The following is a 21,538-nucleotide window of genomic DNA, read 5'->3' on the forward strand; positions in this document are numbered from 1 at the left end:
TTCCTTCCTTCCATTTAAATCTATTCATCTCAAAATACTCCAGAGTCACTTCTGCCCTTAGGATGAAGCTTTGGTTTCTAAGACTGGCTTGGGTTTTCTCTCAACTTCCCTTAGTGTGGCATGTGAAGCATTCAATTTTTACGTGAAAGGTATAAAACAAGACCATTTGACTCATTTTGCCGTGCAAAGTGAACCATTGATCTTACCTTGAGGTTCCTGAGGGGTTTGAGTGGTTGGGTTTACTGCCTGCATTGGTTGACTGAGGGTCAGTGGTGACTTCGGCTGACCTGTTAGGACCATCCTGTTCTTGACAGCTGCAGAGGGAGTCCTGTTTACAGCACCAACACCAAGCTGGGGTCTTAGGCCCCGTGGTGGACGATAAAGACTCCCCATATCCTGTGCTGCCATAGAGGGTCCAGAAGGGTCGTCGGCTCCAGAAACTGGAGACCCAAGGGCTAATGGAGATCTGCCCATCTAAATTGACAAAAAAAAAATTAAACTGCAGTCAATAATCTCTTCCAGTGGTTCATAAACTTGTCTACTGAAGATAACAAGTGTTAAAATTTAAAAGCTTACTAAAATATTGACATTCCCTCCATAAGGCATTCAGGGAGTAGTCTGTTAATACTCCATAACATGCATACACTGTTGCATTATCAAAGCACTCAGTTTCACCAACATAATCATGTAATAGAGTTTACACGTAATTAGCTTTACAAAGAAATAGACATAAAAGCATTTAACCAAAGAACAGCATATTGTCTAGAGCATTCCTTACCGCTGCAGACAGAGGCTTGTTGAGAGACCCATAGAAGCTGTCTGCTCTGCCTGCCATTTTATGGGGCATGGTGTTGCTGGGTGGCTTAATCCCAGACACCATCAGTCCAGGCGAGAAGAACCGAACCTTCTGCATCTCTTGACGATACTTATCATAGAGTAAATTTGAGGCACTCAGCACAGTGGCTTCCCCTTGATCTCCGACCGCTGGTTTGGCCTGTGTGCTGCTGTATGTTGAGAGTCTCGTAGGTAAGGACGACACCTCGTAAGTTCCCTCAAGAGACTGGGGTTTCACTTGGGGTGTCTTCCGAATGTACGTAATGATTTTGGGCCGGACGCTTTTCGGTTTTGGCAGGCACTTGCTTGGAGGGGAAGTCTCCATTGACGCCTGCTGTGGAGGAGTTTTATGGATGCTTGTGTTGATTGTGGTTTTAACTGGGGCTCTTAAGCCCGAGCTATACCCAGCATAACCCAACTGAGGACCTCGAGAAGGTAAAGTCTTGATGGGTGAGGAAGGAGGCTGTCTTTGAGGAGATCTTATGGTCTTGGGAGATGGAGGTGTTGAAGGTCTAGTCGGACTGCTGTAGGCCCGTCGGCTGAAGTGAGTCTTCCTTTCTAGGCTGGAGGGACTTGCAGCACGATCTGCTGAGCTTTGCCTCTTCAAGCGTTGGGCTTCTTGCGTAAAAGTCTGGTTGGAAGGTGTCTCTGAGTCTGCGATGGGATTGCTGTTGACTTCTGTAGTCGGCAGCACTTGTGGATGGGTCTGACCTGTCTCTGAGAAGTGGGATTGTTGCTGGTCTGCCTGGGTGTCTATGCTGGGGTATCCTGAGGTTAGTCGTTTTTCAGTAGAAAGAGGGCGGACTAGCTGCCTGCAAGAAGGCAGCACCCTCACCATACCTTTCGGCACCTCGGTTGACATCCTTTTCCCAGCATTCTGCTCTGCTTCCATTTGGAATTTTTGCAGTTTTACTGCTCCAAATGAAGGATGCATTAGCTTACTTCGGTCATATTGTGGTTCCTGAGGCAGTGTGGTAGAGTTATGGTTTTGGTCCAAATCCCTGGGAAGCTCCCTGTTTCTCTCTGAGTGGATGTAGGACTCGGTAGTAGCTGGATGCTGGTTCCTGCCTTTGTCTGAGGTAGACTTGGTGGACTGGGAAGAGAGAGGCTGTGTGCGGCCTGCACTGTCCAGGGCACTGGCTAAACTTCCACTGAGGCTGGTCACTGCAGAAAGAGAAGATGAAAAGACATTGCTCTCAGAACCACTTCGTGCATCTCTCAGGGTCCGGTTCGCACCAGAGCGAGAGCTGGAGGTCCTGAGGTCAAGGGGCTGAGAGTTCTCATTTACATCTCCATCCACACTATGGTTTTCATTGTGGTCTTTCCAAGGGGAGCCAAAAGTGGTGCTGATGGCTGTAGATGACAACTCTTTGTCACTGAAGTTCTTTGCTCCCTTCCTGCTTCTTTCACTCTGCATGTCTACCTGTTCTTCTTCTTCCACTACAAATGTTTCTAGCTCTTGACACTCCAGCAGTTCAAACTCTTCAAGCTCAGGGTCTTCACTTCGAGTATGTGTTCCCCAGATAATGATCCTCTCCTGGGCTTCGGAGTGCGACACCAGAGGGGGTAGTGGGCTGCCATGCTCTCTGTAATCTGAATAAATGTTCTCTTTGGTGATTTGATTGGCATTGGCGTCTTCCACTGTTTCTAGTAAAGGCTGCTTGTCGTCGTTCTGTATTTCTTCTTGTTGGTTGACTTCACTGGCTTGTATCTTTCCTTGCACATTCATGTTGTATAAGTCTGAGCTTCCCTCTCAAAAGCTCCACAATAATCCTGGATCCATCAAATGTATTGTTCTCTCACTTGCCTGTACCTAGGCTTTCAAAGTTTACAGTTTGGATGGAGTGCAGAATCACAACCTAATCTCACATTATTTCCATTTCTGTTCCAAGATACCGCCAAAGAACTGAGCTGTGTTTGTTTGTTTCTTAACAGGGCAATGCACTTGATGACATCACATCAGCTTTGAGGACCTTGAAATGCCTTGTTCATTCATCTGGTGGCAAACCTGCACAGAAAATAAATAAGACATTACATGTTATAAGCAGTGCAGTGTGTGCTTCAGCAAAAACTATCCCAGATGGGTTGTTTAATTTCCATCACAAGATTTGCATTTATTTAGATGAGTTTTTAAATTCTCAGCCTTTGGGGTAAAAATGCACAGTTTACTTTCTCGGTTTTCCTGACTAAAGCAAAACTTCATTCTTATTTTACTAAAGGTTAGTCTTCCAGACTCCTAAATCTAAAGCAAAACATCATTCTTATTATATCGAAGGTAAGGAACAAGATTTTATGGCTTTTTGCTGTTTCATTGCCGTTTTCAATTAATATAAAACAGCTTAAAGGCATGCACCACTTCTGTAAACAACGTAAAAAGGTGTACATTTACAGTTATACCTTTTCTTGACAGAGCAATGCATAAAACATATTAGACTCAACTAAAAGCTACAAATGTTGGAGACAAGAAAAAAGATATTGCATATTTGGCAACATTTTCAATGTTAGAATTTAGGCTCCTCAAAAATGAAGGGTCTCAATGGACTCTTTCCTCAGGTTTCTTCACATGTTTCATGGCATCATCTGTTAAGACCTCAATCTTAGTGCCCAGTTCAGACAGATTTTATTTTATTTTTTAGTTGTTTTCAGTAAGCTACTAGGCTACATTTTATATGAATTATGAGTATTTCCCTAAAGAGGTAATATCATGCCTCCACCATCCACCATCATGCCACTATGAACAGTAGTATGTGGGTGAAAACCAAAAATAAAGCATTGTAATGTTTGCTACACCTAATTCATTTTTCTTTAAAGAACCACAAATTGACAAGCCAGTGTAATGAATAGGAAGTCTATTGACACAAAGCAGTAAAATGTTTGGCTCAGTCCTTTAATGGCAGATGGCAGTACCTCCTTTTCTCTAGTAATTAAATTTTCAAATCTCCACTGCTGAGAATTATGTATGGCCAAATCAGGAAGGCAATTTGAATAAATGAAGACTGATGTGCTGCTGAAAAAAAAAGATGAGACAGAAACATTTCCCCATGTGTTGGCTTCTTACTGTGCAAGTTTGCCCAACAAAAAACAAAAAAGACAATTAGGGAGAGTGTGAAACGGCTTGTAATTAACAACACTGCTCACGTGGGACAAAAAAAAAAAAAAAAAAAAGCAGTCACAGTCAGTTAGGGGGTAGAAATGATGAAAATACACCATTAATCAAAGGTAGGGTTTTTGCATTTCTATAAAACATTGACACAACAGCTGTTTGCCTATAATTATGATTATGACATGCAAACAGAAAACCCATGCTGTTTCGTTATGTAGATATGGTCCAAACCAGAAAAAGGAACAAAGCAAGGTCATTCTAACATTTTCCCAATAAGGAAAAGGGGGTTGGGATTGTTTCATGTGCTGACTAGGTAGAGTGGGTGGGTGGGTGGCCAGTGACTTAGGTGGGCTACAATCAATCACAACATAGATTTGTAAGAAGAGAGAGGTTGCCTTTTTCCCCCACATCAATTCTAATGATTTTTGCTCCAACAGACTTGAGTAATTTATGCTGGAATAACAGAAAGAAGTGACCACTAAATCACTTCAAGTGTAAGATGCAAGTGCACATGCTTGTGCAGGAAATCAGAAAGGAGGTCCATGGAAAAGAGACAGCCCATACAATCCATATCACAGTCAGTTAAATGGGCAACAATCCGAGAACAAGCATATTGACGTTGCGGCACCAGACTGTCACATAGTTCCACCCACAATCCTGCAGGCTGACGAAGTGCTAAAATCACCTACCCACATACCCACCAGCAAATTAAGACTGATATCAAGGTACACTTCATACAGCGAATCCCATAATTGCACAAACATACATAAATATAAGCGGTATTGACACAACATATCAAAGGGTTGTTTTTTCCACACATTTATTGTGTACAATAAACTTCATAATATGTTCTACAATAAAAGTGCAAAAAATAATCACCAGTATTAAATTATTGCTGTGATTACAATGTAAGATTTACATTTTTGCTAGATAATCCCAAACTTGTTTACTTACATAATAATCAAAGAAAAATGTTATGTTTATAAGTTTATTTATTCTGGTGAGCACAAAAAAGATATTTTGAAGAATGTTGGTAACCAAACAGTTTATGGTAGGGGTGGGCGATATAGCCTCAAAATTATATCACGATATTTCAAGAATATTTGCGATAATGATATTTATGACGATATGCGGAAAAATGTGGAACAAAGCTTTATTGGTGATTGCAGCTGGCAGTGCAAACACAATGAAGGGCAATTTCCATCCTTTTCCAATGAGCTACTGTCATTGATGACAGACTACCTAATTCGAAGCGTAACTCTATTGTCAAGAGGTGGCAGAAGCAGCATTATAGTGCAATTGTAGTGACCAGTGTTGGGCAAGTTACTTTAAAAAAGTAATTAGTTATAGTTACTAGTTACTTCTCACAAATAGTAACTGAGTTACATCATTATAAAAGTAAGCAATTACCAGGGAAAGTAACTATTGTGTTACTTTTTTTAAAAGAATGTTCAAATATGTCAAATAACTTGGATGCCTCCAATATTAAATGTTAAATGAATGAAATGGACACTACATGGAATAGATTATTATTTTTAAACATTGTACACTAATACAAAACAACAATTTAAAAATATTTATTTAACACTGAACATTTTATAACATTCTAGCAGAACATTAAACATTATTATTGTCTTACTTTTTAATTTTATTTAACAGAACAACAGTAATGTTACAATACTAACATTTATGAATGTTGACGGAGCATTTATTTTGACGGAAACCCGCAGGAAGTCCTCAGTGCTTTTTTTTGTTGACAGCAGCAGATTTATAAATTATTCTCATTACTAATTTGGGAAGATGAACATATCACATTGTCACATGCCTTGTAAAAATTCATAAAAGTGTTACTGAGCAACTGACGAGTAATACAGTTTCAGTGCAGATTTCCCTCGCTGTTTGGACTTTGAACCCTGGCTAACGAGACAGAGTCGCGAGCTCCTGCAGCGCTGTTTGAATGCAATTCATGCATGTATTAGAAATCATTGATATCGCGATATGACGCTTTTTTATCATGTAAAAATTTATACCGGTATTATCGTGGACGATATGATATCGCACAACCCTAGTTTACGGTAGTTATTAAAGGGTTAGTTCACCCCAAAATGAAAATTCTGTCATTAATTACTCACCCTCATGTTGTTACAAACCCATAAGACCTTCGTTCATCTTCGGAAGACAAATTAAGATATTTTTGATGAAATCCGAGAGCTTGCAATGCAAGTGAAATGTTCAAGACACAGAAAGGTAGGTCTTCACTGAAAACTTACAGAGAAGAAAAGAAATCGTTGAATAAAGTCGTTATTTTTGTTTTCTTTGCGCACAAAAAGTATTCTCGTAGCTTCATATAATTAAGGTTGAACAACAGCTGTCACATGGACTATTTTAATGATGTCTTCACTACCTTTCTGGGCACTGAATATTTCAGTTACGTTGCTGTCTATGCAGGATCAGAAAGGAGGTCCTGTGGTCCGAGATCTGAGATTTTATCAAAATTAATTCGTGTTCCAAAGATGAATGAAGGTCTTATGCGTTTGGAACGACATGAGGGTGAGTTTTCATTTTTGGGTGAACTATACCTTTAACTTCCATTGTATTTTTTTTTCACAAGTCAATGCTACCATCAACTGTTTGGTTACCAAAATTCTTCAAAATATCTTCTTTTGTGATAGATAGATAGATAGATAGATATTCCATTTTAAAAACAGAAGGTCGTGGTTGTGAGTGAACGCCTCAGGTTGTCTTCCACTGACACGCTGACTCTAAAAAGCAAGGCCTGGTCAAGAGGGAGATGAAAGACAGGAAGGAGAACTCTGTCCTGAGACCATGTTCTACTTAAACACACTCTGCCTTCAAGCTGATAACAAACTTCCAAGCCTGCTCTCTCTAGCTCTTACAAAACACTCAAGCAGTTCATGCTGAGCTAACATGCTATTTTTCTACAGAACACAAATAGGACCTGCTCCTGTATCAAGATCTTTGGTTGCCTTCGGAAGTAGCAACATTCTAGGATTTACATTCCAGTTATTAACACCAGTAACATGACTCCACCTGATAATTCTAGCCTGATGGTGTCGTTGATAATGCTAATAGGCTATTACAGCTACATACATAATGCTAACACTGCAAAGCTGCAGCAGTCAAGACAAACAATCTATTAAATGTTTGTAGCTAATGTTCTAGTCCTGCATGCTCATTATCAGTCTTCTGCTTCTTCCAAATTCACTATAATTTAACTTAAGTATACAATATGTTAGCACACTAGAAAAGCTTCTTAACTAAAACGCTATCCATTCACACTACAGCATTTTGTGTTTTCCTGTCCACACAGACACATCTGTAAATGTTTTAATCACAGTGCTGCGCATGCGTAAAATGTCATAAATATTCAGTAAGATGATACTGAGAGAGCAGAAATAATAAAGTTCTCATGCAATTCATCTGACATGATCATTTTAATAGCAAAATATCCCACCACTCGCTTGCCATCGCATGCATGGTCTAAAACGCATTCATCCAAGTCTACGCGTCATCACCTTTTGCCACAGCAGGCAGCAATTGCAAGAAAATATGCAGTCATTTTGCAGGAATGTATTGTGAACACTGTATGAAGTAACATTTATCTTTAGCAACATTATTAAAATAAATAGTATTCACAATGCCATAGATACACATGGGTACAATATGTGTCACGACTAAATATGCATAATTTTTGAACAGTCTACAATGCAAAAATAACATTTTCAAATTTAACCATTGCAAGAGCGTCTTTTGAAAGCTCAGTTTTCGGAATGTATACTATAAATAGTGACCTATCATATATATATAAGTACTCGCATTACTATTGCATCTGTTATCTGTGTACATATGCTAGTCCACAGTCTTTGATTCATAAGGTTGTGCATGACTAAATCAACACTAAAAATGTGAATGTGAAAAATGTGTCTGACTGCACACAAGTAGAATGCGTCTTTCCATGTAACTCTATAAATGTAGATATGCACGACAGCAGCAAAGCTCTTTCAAAAGTAATGCAACAAGAGATTCTCAAGTCTCAAAAAAGGAAATCATCTAAGCTTAGTGAGCTGAATTCACCCCAGTGTGAGGTGAACACCCCCATTCACCCATGATGAAAGAACACAGTAACAGTGAATGACAACCCGGGTCTATGCTTAACCTTTGAAGAGCGGTGTGTATCAGCCTTCTGTGTAGAGGGTAAAAACACACCAGCACAACCTTAATGACATATTTACCCTCAGGTTTTCACATCCTGCAACTTTCTACAGCTCTTCCTTTTAATCTCGAACACATTTTTGTACCTTGCAAAAAGATACACAAGGTAAAAAAAAAGAATGTGTGTTGATATCTGTTAACCTAACGAACCAACAATGCTGTCTTGTGCTGAATATTGTTAGAGACAAAGGTACAGAATCTAGAATTTAATTTTACATTTTATTATTTTACTCTTATATTGTTCACTTTCAGTGTCACAAAAAGAGACACCAGACACTTAGGTCATGTGTACTGGCAATGCAGTCTAATGTTCTTTTAATTCTATATAATAATAAAAATATATATATTTTAAGTAGGCCTATATAATTCTACTTAGATATTACATAATAGTAATATTAATAAATAAAAAAATAATGACACACATTTAAACACCAGGTGTAAATGGCAATCTATTAATTCCAATTAAATATCAATTCCTAAATGCTAATAGGAAGTGTAAACGTAGCCTATTGATAAATGAAGAACAGTAATTAACACCTTCCGGTTCAAGTAATTAAGAAAAAATGGACATCACAGCAGGAAAATCTGTTGTAGACAGTTGCATAGCACGTGGTGTTCTTGTGTTTCTGTGACTCTGCTGTTGTTAACTGAAGTGACAGCTGGGTTCAGACAGACGGACAGGTTTGCTCTGTTCTTAAGCCTGGTCTGGAGGCTTGTTCTGGGCCAACGGGTGTTTCTCAAGCCCCCTTTGGAGCTAATTAACCTTGGCCTAAAGATAGCACAGAAGACTTCACGACTTCAGCGCGAGCCAAAGAGTCTGTTTTCCACTCCAGTCCTGACAACACATTCATTTAGCAGTGTATTATTCCCTCAAATCTAGTTCATTTAAATCTAGAACAATTTACATTTACGGCTGAAAAATAAAATCCACCCCCCTATTAATACACAGTCTAAAAAATGTGTAAAATATTAAATGCATAAATATTGTTTTTGTTATCTACTGTATTAAAAAACATTAAACTCCTTCTAATTAAAATCTCTTAACCTATATTAAAAATATATATCTTAAAATCCTTTTAAAATAATTTCCGTAATTGATATAAAAAAAGCTTAAATAGAGTACAAATAGTAGATGAAAAATATAAATTTAAAAAACTTAAATAAAAATGAGGAATGTTGCTTTGGCAACTCATTGAAATAAAAAAGTTCATGAACAAGTTGAAGTACCAAAATCACTAAAACTAAAATTTAAATAAAATAATGCAAAATTAAAGCTAAAGATAAATATTTAAAAAATATATATAAAAAATAACAAATGCACAATAAAATACAAACTAAAATTAAAATTAAACGTAAAAATTAAAGGAATATCAATATATAAACAATATTAAAGCAAGCATACAAACAAATAAATGGACAGAAATATATAAATGTGGAAATATTATACACCGAATAAAATATAAAAAAATAAATAAAAAATAAAGGTGAAAATAAATAAATGTTGACCTAAAAAATTATAAATAGGTTTGGAAATAAATGCATAAAAATGTGGAAAAAATAAATTAAAAACTTCATAAATATGTATACATACTCTAATATATAGTAATTTATGTCACTGAAAATTCTATTTATTTCTATGCATTAATTATTTATTTTTATTTAATGAATATTTAATTGATTTATGCTTTTAATACTAGCCAAATCAGTCCTTCATAGCAAGTTGGCACAAATGTATTTATATATTTATTTATTTTCTGAGGAAAAAGAAATCAATGCACCACAAGGAGAAGCATCCTCAGTGCTGTGTTGGACTCGATGTGCTCTGTAAGCAGAAAAATCTGCACCAAACAGCACCACGAGGCTCCTCAGAGCAGCCAGACGAGGCAGGAACAGATGCCTGAGTCAGGGTGAGCCTGCCAGCCAATCTTGAAAAGAGGGTTTATCAAGTGTGAAACTGGGGCATGGTGGAGTGACCGGACATGGCACCAGCTCTCCCGTCCAGCGTTAAACTCCTAATAATAACAGAAAATGAACAGCGAGCACCCTCAAATTACTCAGTCAAGACAATGAGCTCAAGTAGACGGGCTTAATAAAATCAAAAACACAACTGCTTTGGGAATTATTGATGGTTCGCGGTAATCATTGCTGTCGCTTGGCCACGGCGGGGGCGATCTGGGACAGACCTGAGGAGAGGAAGCGAGCGGCGGCTCAGAACACAGGCTTAATTCAGCGAGACTAATGGTACTTGAAAGCCCTTCTCCTCCTGTCATGGATTGAGGATGTGTGTGTCAATCAAGGTGCAGAGCAAAAATCAAAGGACACTGAGACAAAACAAGAAGCATGTGAAAGAAGAGGCCTTAACAATGAAGACGAGAAGCGATGCTATCCAAATTCTGCTTCAAGGTGAATAATGTAAAAGTTGGAGAGAAGAATTAAATATTTCAGCACAACAGCGCATGTGGTCACATAAGAGGCTTGAATGAATATGAAGTTTCTTACGGTAGTTATAATGGGATCAGGCAGTGCAGGGCACATCAAGACAGCCAAACTGAACAAAATCTTTGGTATCAGTTCGTAAAAACTAATGTGAGAATATTTATAGGAGCCATATCGCAAAGAATCAAAAACTATGGTGTTTTATGGTGCTTTTGGGGGCTTGACTTGGTCCCTATATCATTAATGTTTATTGACTCTTGAAAAATACCAACTCTTGTGCTTCACAATATAAATAAAAATAAATAAATTATAATTATGAATTAAAGCATAAAAAAAAATTCTGAATATTGCTTTAGAAATTAACTGAAATAAATAGCTAAGTTTGTTGAAGCACTAAAATTAACACTAAAGTTTAAACAAATTAAAGCTAATATTTAAAAAAAAAAAAATTAAAAATGAAAGTGTAAAAATAAATCTATATTTTGAATAATAAATGCTGAAACACACACACACACACACACACACACACAAACAAACAAATACATAAATAGATTAGTGATCACTATAAGCTATCATTAATGTTCACACAGATTTATGAAAAATTCTAATTTTGTGTTCCACAGATTAATAAATAAAATGTGTAAAATAGCATAAAAACTAAAAACTAAATAATGACTAAAACTGACTTTTTATCACCAACAAAAATGTGATTAATAGACCTTAGGGAAATGAAAAATCAATGAATGAATGAATTTTAACAATATCACTACATATGACTATGTACATAGTTTTAAAAACAGTGCTGCTGCTTGTGGATCTGCTATAACCCCTAACAGGACGAGAGCTCAACAGAGGGCTTGTGACACACTGACCTGGTTGTAGAGCTAGTCTCTGGCCAAATCTTCAGTTCTCAAAAGCGCACATTATAACCGGTCTGATTAATTGACCTTGTTTGTCCATTACGCATAGCCTGAAGAGACCCAGACATGGTGTACAGATCTGTAATGCCACTGTAAACATGAGACATGATCAATCTGAAGACTTCAGGCTATAATTCAGGGAAAATCCTGAGAGTTTAAAAGACAAATGCAGCTCTTATATTTGTTAAACCTCTTACATTACATCCATATAAAAATGTGTCATGTGAATGTTACAGAGTTTACCAGCCTTATAGTCGTATGTAAAGCAAAAGATTATTGGAGTGTGTACAACTAGTAATATACAGCACTTTCAGACCAGATGTGTTCACTCAGGTGACCCTGAAGTTAAAACCTGATGAGCTATTCACACATTTGCACTGATATTGAAAAACACTTCTCACAGATGACCCGAGAGACTTTGCTTATGGAAAATTCATGTCCTTGATGTCTCAGCAACAAGAAAATGTTGATACACTCCCACTGAATGGGATGCAAGACGCTACTTTACAGCAGTTGAGCGTGCTCTAGTTTGTTTGTCAAGTTTCTCTCACTCCTCCGTTGGGACAGGATTTGACAGCGCCTCAAAACATTGTGACAAGTGAGTGAGATTGTAGTCACAAACATTCCGGATACGTTTTACAGAATGGATGGAAATTTGCTTCACTTCATTCAGCAATCATCAGACTCAACCTCATTTCCAAAGACGCTGATTCACCGGTCTTATGATAATGATTCTATATGAAGAACACGTAGGTTATTATTATGGGTTTTGAATAACATCTTTTGAATACAGCAATTTCAAGGCTAAAACATATAGCGTTATGAAACTTGACTTGGCTAGCAGATCATGCACAGATGAAAAAAATATTTTCAGACTAATAACATTGGCACTTTACTTGCAGTTTATAAAGTTATAAATACGGATAATTGTCTTACACAAATTCGCTTCAGAAGGCCTTTATTAACCCCCTGGAGCCACGTGGAGCAGTTTTTGATGATGGATGGATGCGCTTTTTTGTGCTTCAAAATCTCGACCCCAATTCACTGCCATTATAAAGCTCGGAAGAGCCAGGACGTTTTTTTTTTTTATATATATATAACTTCGATTGTATTTATCTGAAAGAAGAAAGTCATATACATCTAGGATGGCTTGACGGTGAGTAAATCATGGGGTAATTTTCATTTTTGGGTGGATTATCCTTTTAAAGACTGGATCTTTAGTAATCAGTGCAGAAATGTAGATAGTTTGTAAAATATAATATATAATATAATATAATAATTTTAGAAAACATTTTGTTTTATAAAATAACATATATACATTTAATACAGTATATTTAATTATAAAATTATGAAGTTTTTAAATAAATATAGCTTTATTATGCATTACGAATAGTTTTTAATGCACCATGTAAACAGGTTTAAAGGGGTGGTTGATTGCGATTTAACTTTTTTAACGTTAGTTAGTGTGTAATGTTGCTGTTTGAGCATAAACAATATCTGCAAAGTCTTTAAAATTCTGGCAGTTTAATGCCTACAAAAACGGCTTGTAGGGACTACAACGAGCTACTTCCTGGGTCCGTTACATCACGAACCCAGATAAATCCCACCCCCGGGAATATATAACGAAGGGGGCGAGGCCATGTTGTGCTGCTTTAGAGAAGAGGAAGAGAAAACTAGGGGTGCACGTAAAAATCTATTCATATATGAATCGCGATTCTGTCTTCTATCGATTCTAATGGATTCACAAGTTTCAAAATAAATGCTCTAAAGCAGCACTTAATCCTGTTCCTCGCTTCGTCCTGCTCTGCACATGCTCTGCATCACTCTCTCTTATCTCTCTCTCATTCAGTTCATCAGATCAGTTTCAACAATGAACTGTTCCATTTATACGCTTATTTTCACACAGCAATGAGAAGTGTTATACATGGACGCGCGTGCGGTTGCTGTACTGTATTAAAGCTTTAAACAGGATAAAACCATATATTAAAAGCTAACAGAAGCAGTAGCATTTACAAATAACAGCGTATCTAAAAGTATGAGATAACAACAAACAAACAAAAAAAAAACATACCATTAAGAGCCGTGCTTGTACAGGTTCTGCACGATCCTCTTCACTAATATCCTCTGCATCTCAATAGGGCTCAAATTGATAATCAATATAGACGACGCCATTGTTTACAATACAACCAGAGCTCATACCGCTGAGGCGAGGGGCGTGACGTTTAGATGGTGGTTTAGCCAATTACAACACACTGGACTAGCTAACCAATCAGAGTCTAACACGTATTTCTGAGGGAGGGGCTTCATAAAACCAGGAAATGATCGAAGCGTTTATCAGAGAAGGGACAGAGCGGTGTGTAATAAAGGTACATTATGTGAAAAATAATGCTTTTTTTTTTTTAAAAACGAAATATTAACATGTTAGACTGCACCCCATAAACGCAATCAAGCCTAGAAAAAAAACTGTCAATCACCCCTTTAAAGCATTACATACAATGTGTTTTTATATAATTAATATTCTCCTGTTAATATTAATAGTCTACTCTGCATTCACAAAAATCAGAGACCCTCCTCTTAAAACGTATGTTTCTGCCAGGTAGACACAGCAATCTGTCTCTTTTGATTAGATCTCCTGAAACGGATCTTAACAGCAGGTGTAAACCAGGCTCAAGAGTGGCGGCTGTGACACACACATCTGTATTCTGCTTTACAGAACAGAACAGTACAACAGAAATAATTGGAGTGCTGTTACAAAGCAGAGTAAGTATTCGCATGCAGTTTGCTGACTAAAAGGATGCATTTGAACCATACTGATTGCCAAGAAAGCCATCTGGCAAACAGCGACACTGTCTTTTCCAGGATGCCCGGAATGTTTAGGCGGAGCGAGGGACATGCAGACAGACAAAGGCCAAGGCTGAAACCTATGGGGAGAGAAAGAGATGAAGACAGACAGTGGGAGAGAGGAATAGAGCGAGAACATGACAGCTAACTTGAGCTGAAAAGGTGTGCTGGAGGGTGGGATATAGTGTGAAAAGATGTGAAAAAAAGAGATAAATATGGATAGACAGAGAAACGGGAGGGAAGTGTTAAATGGAGGGGGTGAGAAAAAAGGAGTGAGAGTCACAGAGCTGTCACACCTTCTGCACATGAAGCACCTTCAGTTCAACTCCATTCAGAAAAGCCCAAAAAAGCTCCAATTAAACTGCAGACCTTAAACAGCACAGAATGAGAGAGAGAGGTTGTTATGGAGAGATGATGTGGGAGCTGCTGGCGCAGACAAGGAAGCTCAGAGTAAACAAGCTGCCCTCATCTTAAAGCTAAGCTAAAACACACTCACATTTATACGCATTTCATCAAAGGAACCAAAAGGGTAAATTCACCCAAAACTGAAGATTCTTTCACCATCTGCTCTCTCACATATTGGTTTAAGGAACTCAAAAAAAAAAAAATGTTCATGCTGCTCTTTTCCATATAGTTACCCATGCCTGTCATGCTCCAAAAACACCATAAAAGCACTCCATATGACCTAGATCAAGTTATATGACAGCTTTGTGTGAGAATCAAAACACAATTTAAGCAAAGTTTAATATAATCTGCTACAGCTTTTTTTATTCTTATCATGTATTTATTTTTTTCCTGAGAGGTGTCTTTGTGTCACAGGTCAGGGACAGGGTGGAGACAGCTGCAGGCAAAAGCAACATGGGGAATAGTATTAGCACATTAACAACACAAGTGATGGATGACGCCATCCAGTCTTAATATAAAGTGATTAAAACAGGCTATCAGTCACACACACAGGATAGGACTGGACGTCAAATTACACAACTTGGCGGTGTTTCAAATGTGCATAATATGAGTGTGTTTTGTATGTGCACACTTTTGTGCATTCTTAATTTGCATGTGTGAATCCCATGGGCTCCAAACTCATCAAGGAGACATGGTTGTTTATTTGCAGGAAAATCATGTGACGCAATGGAAAGTTAGTAGGAAAAATAATATTCTAGAAGGCAATCAAATAACTAAACAAAACATTTTCTAATTAACAAGAATACAACAACCTAACCATAGTTTCCACCAAAATTTCATAGTCTCTTAAAGAGATAGTTCATCCAAAATAGAACCTTCTTGTCATTACAAACCTGTATTACCTTGTTCAGACAGTCGGCCCAAATCTGATTTTTGTGCAAATCCGATATTTAAATGGTCTGAACCTACACCGAATCCAATTTTTGCAAATCCATTTCGAGTTGCATTCATATGTGGTTTGCAATTCTATTAAAATCGCATTCCTTGAAATCCATATCAGTCTGACCGGACACATCAGATTTAGTGTTTTTTACGTTGTCATGCCATGTAAAACATTAACACTTCAGACGTTTTTGTAGAAAACATGCCAGATGTCTTTGCAGAAACAAACTTGTGTTGTTGCAAAGTGCAAATCAAGCGGAAAAAGAAAATATGCTGCTGGTATATGCACCTCTTTGAGTTTTGAAACCAATGGAGATGGCAGCACGGAATAAGGCCGCACATTCCAGGTTCCTGCGTTTCTACTGCTGCCTCATAAGACGAAATATAATCCAGCGTGATGTAAGACAGCATCAGTATTGCAAACAGTGTTGCGATACACTGTGTGGACAGTCAGTTATTCAAATCAGATTCCATCCGGATATGCACAAAATCGGATTTGGGCTAACAGTCTGAACAAGGCTTATTACTTTCTTCTATTGAACGCTAAAGTAGATATTTTGAAGAATGTTGGCAACCAAACAGTCTGTAATACAGTGGAATATAAATACAACACAATATAAACACAATGGAAGTCAATTAGCCATCCAAAGTTACGAATTAAACTTATGCGCAAAATTGGAATATTGCATAAAACATTTGCGAAAAAAGCACTGTTTCCATCCAGTGAGTTGAAGAGAACAAAATCATCACTTCCTGAATAACTTGCGCTAAATATCATGAAGAAAAATTCAATTTGGAGCAGTAGGAGAAGGCACTGTACACTGTAAAAAGTGATAAGTTGACTTAAGTTGAGGAAACCCGATGCCTTAACATTTTTAAGTAAATGATAATTAAAAAAATAAGTTAATTGAATTATCAAGTTCACTTAACTTTAAAAATAAAAAATTATTATGTACTTAATTTTAAGGCAACGGGTTTCCTAATTTTTTTTAAGTTAAGTCAACTTATCACTTTTTACAGTGTATATAATAATTTTTGTATACAATAAATGATGAGCTTCAGAGCACGCAGACAAAACGCCTGCTGTTTGGGAACGCAGTTCTGGGAGTTAATTATAACGAAGCACTTTGAAGAGACTTTGCTCAAGAATTTTAGAATGACAAAACTAGCATTTCAGATGCTGTGCCATGAGATCAGTCCGTTGGTTAGTCCAGTTATGCTGTCCCATTGCAAAGTCACATGTCTTTTTTGGTTAAGGTATTTAAGGTAAATTAAGGTATTTATTTGGTAAAAGTGTTTTCATCATAGTTTATGCACATGTTTTCTTACCGGATAAGAAGTGAATCCAACTTGTGCACATTTTTAGAATTTATGCACATCTTGGCATTTCTATCCAACATTTTTTTATGTGATATCCCAAAAATAGGTGGATGGAAACATAGCTAATGGGAACCAAAACTGTTTGTTTACCAACATTTTTCAAAATATCTTTTTGGGTTTCATACAGGTTTGTAATGACAAAAGGGGTAGTAAAATTCATTTTTGGGTGAACTGTCCCTTTAAGAGAATTCTTCGAGCGTTTAAATGAGATCCTGTATTAAATATGGTTTTACTGTACAAAACAATAACTATTGTATTTTGGTGGAAACTCTGGTGGTTACCATAGTAACATTTATTAAGGGTTATTGTCAGAAAGCTTGAGTTGGAAACAATGAATTCCTTGAGCTGAATATTATCATCATGGAGGATGTTGGGGATAATATCAGACAATGAGATTATGCAGTAACACGGTCATTATGAAAATAATTCTTGGGAAACTTCAGGTCTAGTCCCATTGCCATGACAACCTTATCTCACAGACTGCTGGAGAACTCTTTCTTCAGTGTGTGTGTGTGTGTGTGTGTGTGTAGGTAAGGGGACAGCCCAAATGTCCCAATCACTGCTCAACATTTATATTCCTTTTCTCTGTTCTAAGACACTTTACAAGTGAAGAGGACAACTGAACATATAAATAGACCCTTTAGGTAAATAGGTGACATTTTTTCACTCTATTATTATTCTGAGACAAAAGCTGAGTTCTGGCCAATCAGTGAACAGGTACATTATATGGCTGGGATAGAAACAGGTGATTAATGCCAGTTTGGGCAGCTCTGCAGTCTGCACACACACACACACACACACACACACACACACACACACACACACACATGTCCTCGGCTGTACTTTTCCTATAACTGAAAATAGCTTGCAGCAGCTATGTGATTCAAATCCATTCCCACTGCATCACATCCCATTCTGGGGTTATTTATCTGTGTGGAATGATTATTCTGTCCTGGAGGAGTCACCTGGAGAGGTACAGCACGGCTAAACCTTAATCTTCACTGCTGATGGAACTCAGTCAAGGAGATATAAAGCAATATGATCCCATCAAGGTAAAAGATGAGTATCTTAGTTGCTCTATTGAGTGTGCCGAAATCCCCACTTATTTCTGAAAGTTCTGTAAATCTTTTTTAAGTTTCCTTGTTAAATCAGATATGACATGACTATATTTGCAGAAACTAACATAAACTGCATAATTACTGATAATACCATCAAATATGGAAAGGATGGTGAAAAGAAGGTGAAATGAGGATTTAACGTCATTGATATGTCATGACAAATTAACAATACAATAGAATTAAATTAAAATGTAATGTATTATATTACATTATACACACACACACACACACACACACACACTCACACACACACATAGTGTGTGTGTGTGTGTATATGTATATATATATATATATATATATATATATATATATATATATATATATATATATATATATATATAGGGTGAATTCGGGTAATCTGGGACACCTAAACTCCAGTGTGTTTATTTCCTGTTCTAATAAAATTTAGTCAACAGGATTTTTACTATAATTTTAGCATGGATGTCATGTGCCTGAAATCACATGACTTCATGGGGGTGAGTCCACAGAAAGGGGCGGGGCACTTGTGAATTGGGAATTACATGACAAGGTCAATGACATAGGATTCTGACTAGATTCATGTTAAGGACATAAATCTGTCATAAATAAGACAATGTTATTAATTGTTGTCAAATTATGTTTGTGATCTATTCAACAAAATATGAATTAAAGTGTTGAAAATGTGTTTTAGTTTTTTTTCTTTCAAACATTTTTTTGTTGTCCCACATTATCAAACACGTCTTCAAATGGGGAAAATATGCATTTAGGGACTTTATAAATCTAATGACAAGGGCTAATATATGCCATAATGAGAAATGGGTGTTAATGCTGGAGGTTATAACATTAGCACAAGTTCACAGTAGCTAGCAGCTAGCTAGAGAGATGCTACAGAGACGGAATCTGGGAAATGTATTCCAATAGCAAGCAAAGGTATCAGGATGAAGTAAACTGTTAATTTCATTTCCCAAACTCCTAGTTAGTTTAGTATATACAACGGTTCAAATCACTGAACAGGAGGGGGATCTGCGCCAAGGCCAGTTCACAATGTTCTGTTCACAAACGCACACACACACACACACACACACACACGCACGCACACGCACACACACCCACACACACACCCATACACCCACCCCCCATACACACACACCCACCATTAGTCAGCTAAAATATGCAAATATCCATGGCCTTTAATTAACTCAATGAAATGTATTACAAAATACAATAGCAACACAGCGTCAGGAAAAGAGATGGCAACAGAAATAGCGACGAAGAGAGAGAGAGGGAAATAAGAGAAATACGAAGAAGCTAAACCAATGAAATGAGAGTAGAATGAAGGGAGCTATTGGTGATATTGTGTTTGGCATGCATAAAGTATGGTGAATATAGGCTTTTTTAGGCCTGAATTACAAAGTGACCTGTCCCAGATTATCAAATTTTGTTTTTGGCACAAAAACACTTAATAGGTGTGGCATGTCTCCTCTGGGCATAATATCTACATTATTTCTTCTGGTGTGGTTAGAAAACATCTTACGGACTTCAGAAAAGTCTGAAGTATTTTTTTTAAAAATCGCGATTAATTTCAGAAAAAAAATTTTTTCTGAAAAGTTAATTTTTTTTATTAATCGATTGACAGCACTAATATATATATACACTGTGTGCAGAATTATTAGGCAAGTTGATATTCTGGTCATATTTTTTTTCCAAGAACATTTTACCAATTCCAAACCACATCAATCTTAATAACTACTATTGATTTTGTATTTAATCATTTATAAGTGATATATAATTGTCCATGAAGGCTGATAGTCAGAAACTTCTTATTTCAGGTGTGCAGAATTATTAGGCAGGTTTTCCTTTACAGATAAAATGAGCCAAAAAAGAGATTGAACTCAAGAATAAAAGTTAAAAAAATTATTAAATGCCCATGAGAAGGATGCAATACTAATTCAATAATAGAATTAGCAAAGTTAAGGCATGACCATTGGGCAGCGAAATGCTCATTGAGTCAGCAGGGTCAGAAAAAACAGGTGGAGAGGAAAAGACACATGTTAACTGCAAAAGAATTAAGAATTAAGGTGAAGAATTAGCTGTGAAACCATCAGGAACCATTTAGTCTCCAGCATCACCATTTTCCAGAACTGCAACCTTCCTGGAGTCTCCAGAAGTGCAATGTGTCAGGTTCTCAGAGACCTTGCTTGGGTAAAAAATTCTTTAAAATGGCCCTCATTTAATAAGAATAACATGCTGAAGTGTTGTGAAATACATGAAGACTGATTTTGTATAGGATTTATGGACAGATAAGTTGTGAGTGACTCTTGAAGGACCAGCATCACATCCTCTTGTGCCACAGTTTGAAGAATTTATCTTCCAGAATCTGGCAGTAAGTTTTAGGAGCTCATTTTAGTTCATCTCCTATCCTGAAAAGTCTGTCTTGCAGGATTGATTAAAAATGAGCTCCTAAAACACATTGCACTTCTGGAGACTCCAGGAAGGTTGCAGTTCTGGAAAATGATGGTGCTGGAGACTAAATGGTTCCTGATGGTTTCACAGCTAATTCTTCACCTTAATTCTTAATTCTTTTGCAGTTAACGTGTCTTTTCATCTCCACCTGTTTTTTCTGACGGTGCTGACCCAATGAGCATTTTGCTGCCCAATGGTCATGCCTTAACTTTGCTAATTCTATTATTGAATTAGTATTGCATCCTTCTCATGGGCATTTAATTATTTAATTTTTTTTTTTTACTTTGAGTTCAATCTTATTTTTGGCTCATTTTATCTGTAAAAGAAAACCTGCCTAATAATTCAGCACACCTGAAATAAGGAGTTTTTGACTTTCAGCCTTCATGGACAATTATATATAACTTAGAAATGATTAAATACAAAATCAATAGTAGTTATTAAGATTGATGTGGTTTGGAATTGGTAAAATTTTCTTGGCAAAAAAATATGACCATAATATCAACTTGCCTAATAATTCTGCACACAGTGTATATATATATATATATATATATATATGTCAGTCCTCTGTCGTGTGTGTCATGTGTTCCCGCCTCTTGTGTCCATATTTGGTCTTGTTCCTGTCCTTGTTAAGTGTGATTATTAGTTAAGTGTTGTCCAGCCGTGTTTCGTCTAATGATCAGTTATTGTCATGTGTATTTAGTTCCTGCCTGTTTAGTTAGTTTTCGTCTGGTCTACTCGTTATTCCCCGGTGTTCCTGTCTGTGTCAACCTTGCCTTGTCTTGCCCTGTCCTGATGTCCTCATTAAAGACTGTTATTTTGAAGTTACTCCTCGTCTGCGTGTTCCTCGTTCCTCCCTGCTGTGTGCACCGTGACAATATATATAT

At 37.0% G+C, this 21,538-nt stretch overlaps 1 protein-coding gene across 4 annotated transcripts in view; it reads right to left on the reverse strand.

The window, feature by feature from the left end:
- The window catches only part of mtus2a (microtubule associated tumor suppressor candidate 2a), a 75,467-nt gene that overhangs the window by 39,533 nt on the left and 14,396 nt on the right, over positions 1-21,538 (reverse strand). For all 4 annotated transcript variants that reach the window (XR_009273244.1, XM_058790395.1, XM_058790394.1 and 1 more), the window contains exons 2-3: positions 779-2,842; positions 207-474 (exon numbers count right to left, since the gene is read on the reverse strand). Coding sequence is in view for 3 of the 4 variants with exons in the window: in XM_058790395.1 (XP_058646378.1) it covers positions 207-474; positions 779-2,563 (2,053 nt within the window). In the remaining variant the exon portion in view is untranslated. The remainder of the gene's footprint in view (positions 1-206; positions 475-778; positions 2,843-21,538) is intronic.

Source organism: Onychostoma macrolepis, chromosome 10 (genome assembly GCF_012432095.1).
Source record: "Onychostoma macrolepis isolate SWU-2019 chromosome 10, ASM1243209v1, whole genome shotgun sequence".
Classification (NCBI taxonomy): Eukaryota; Metazoa; Chordata; class Actinopteri; order Cypriniformes; family Cyprinidae; genus Onychostoma; species Onychostoma macrolepis.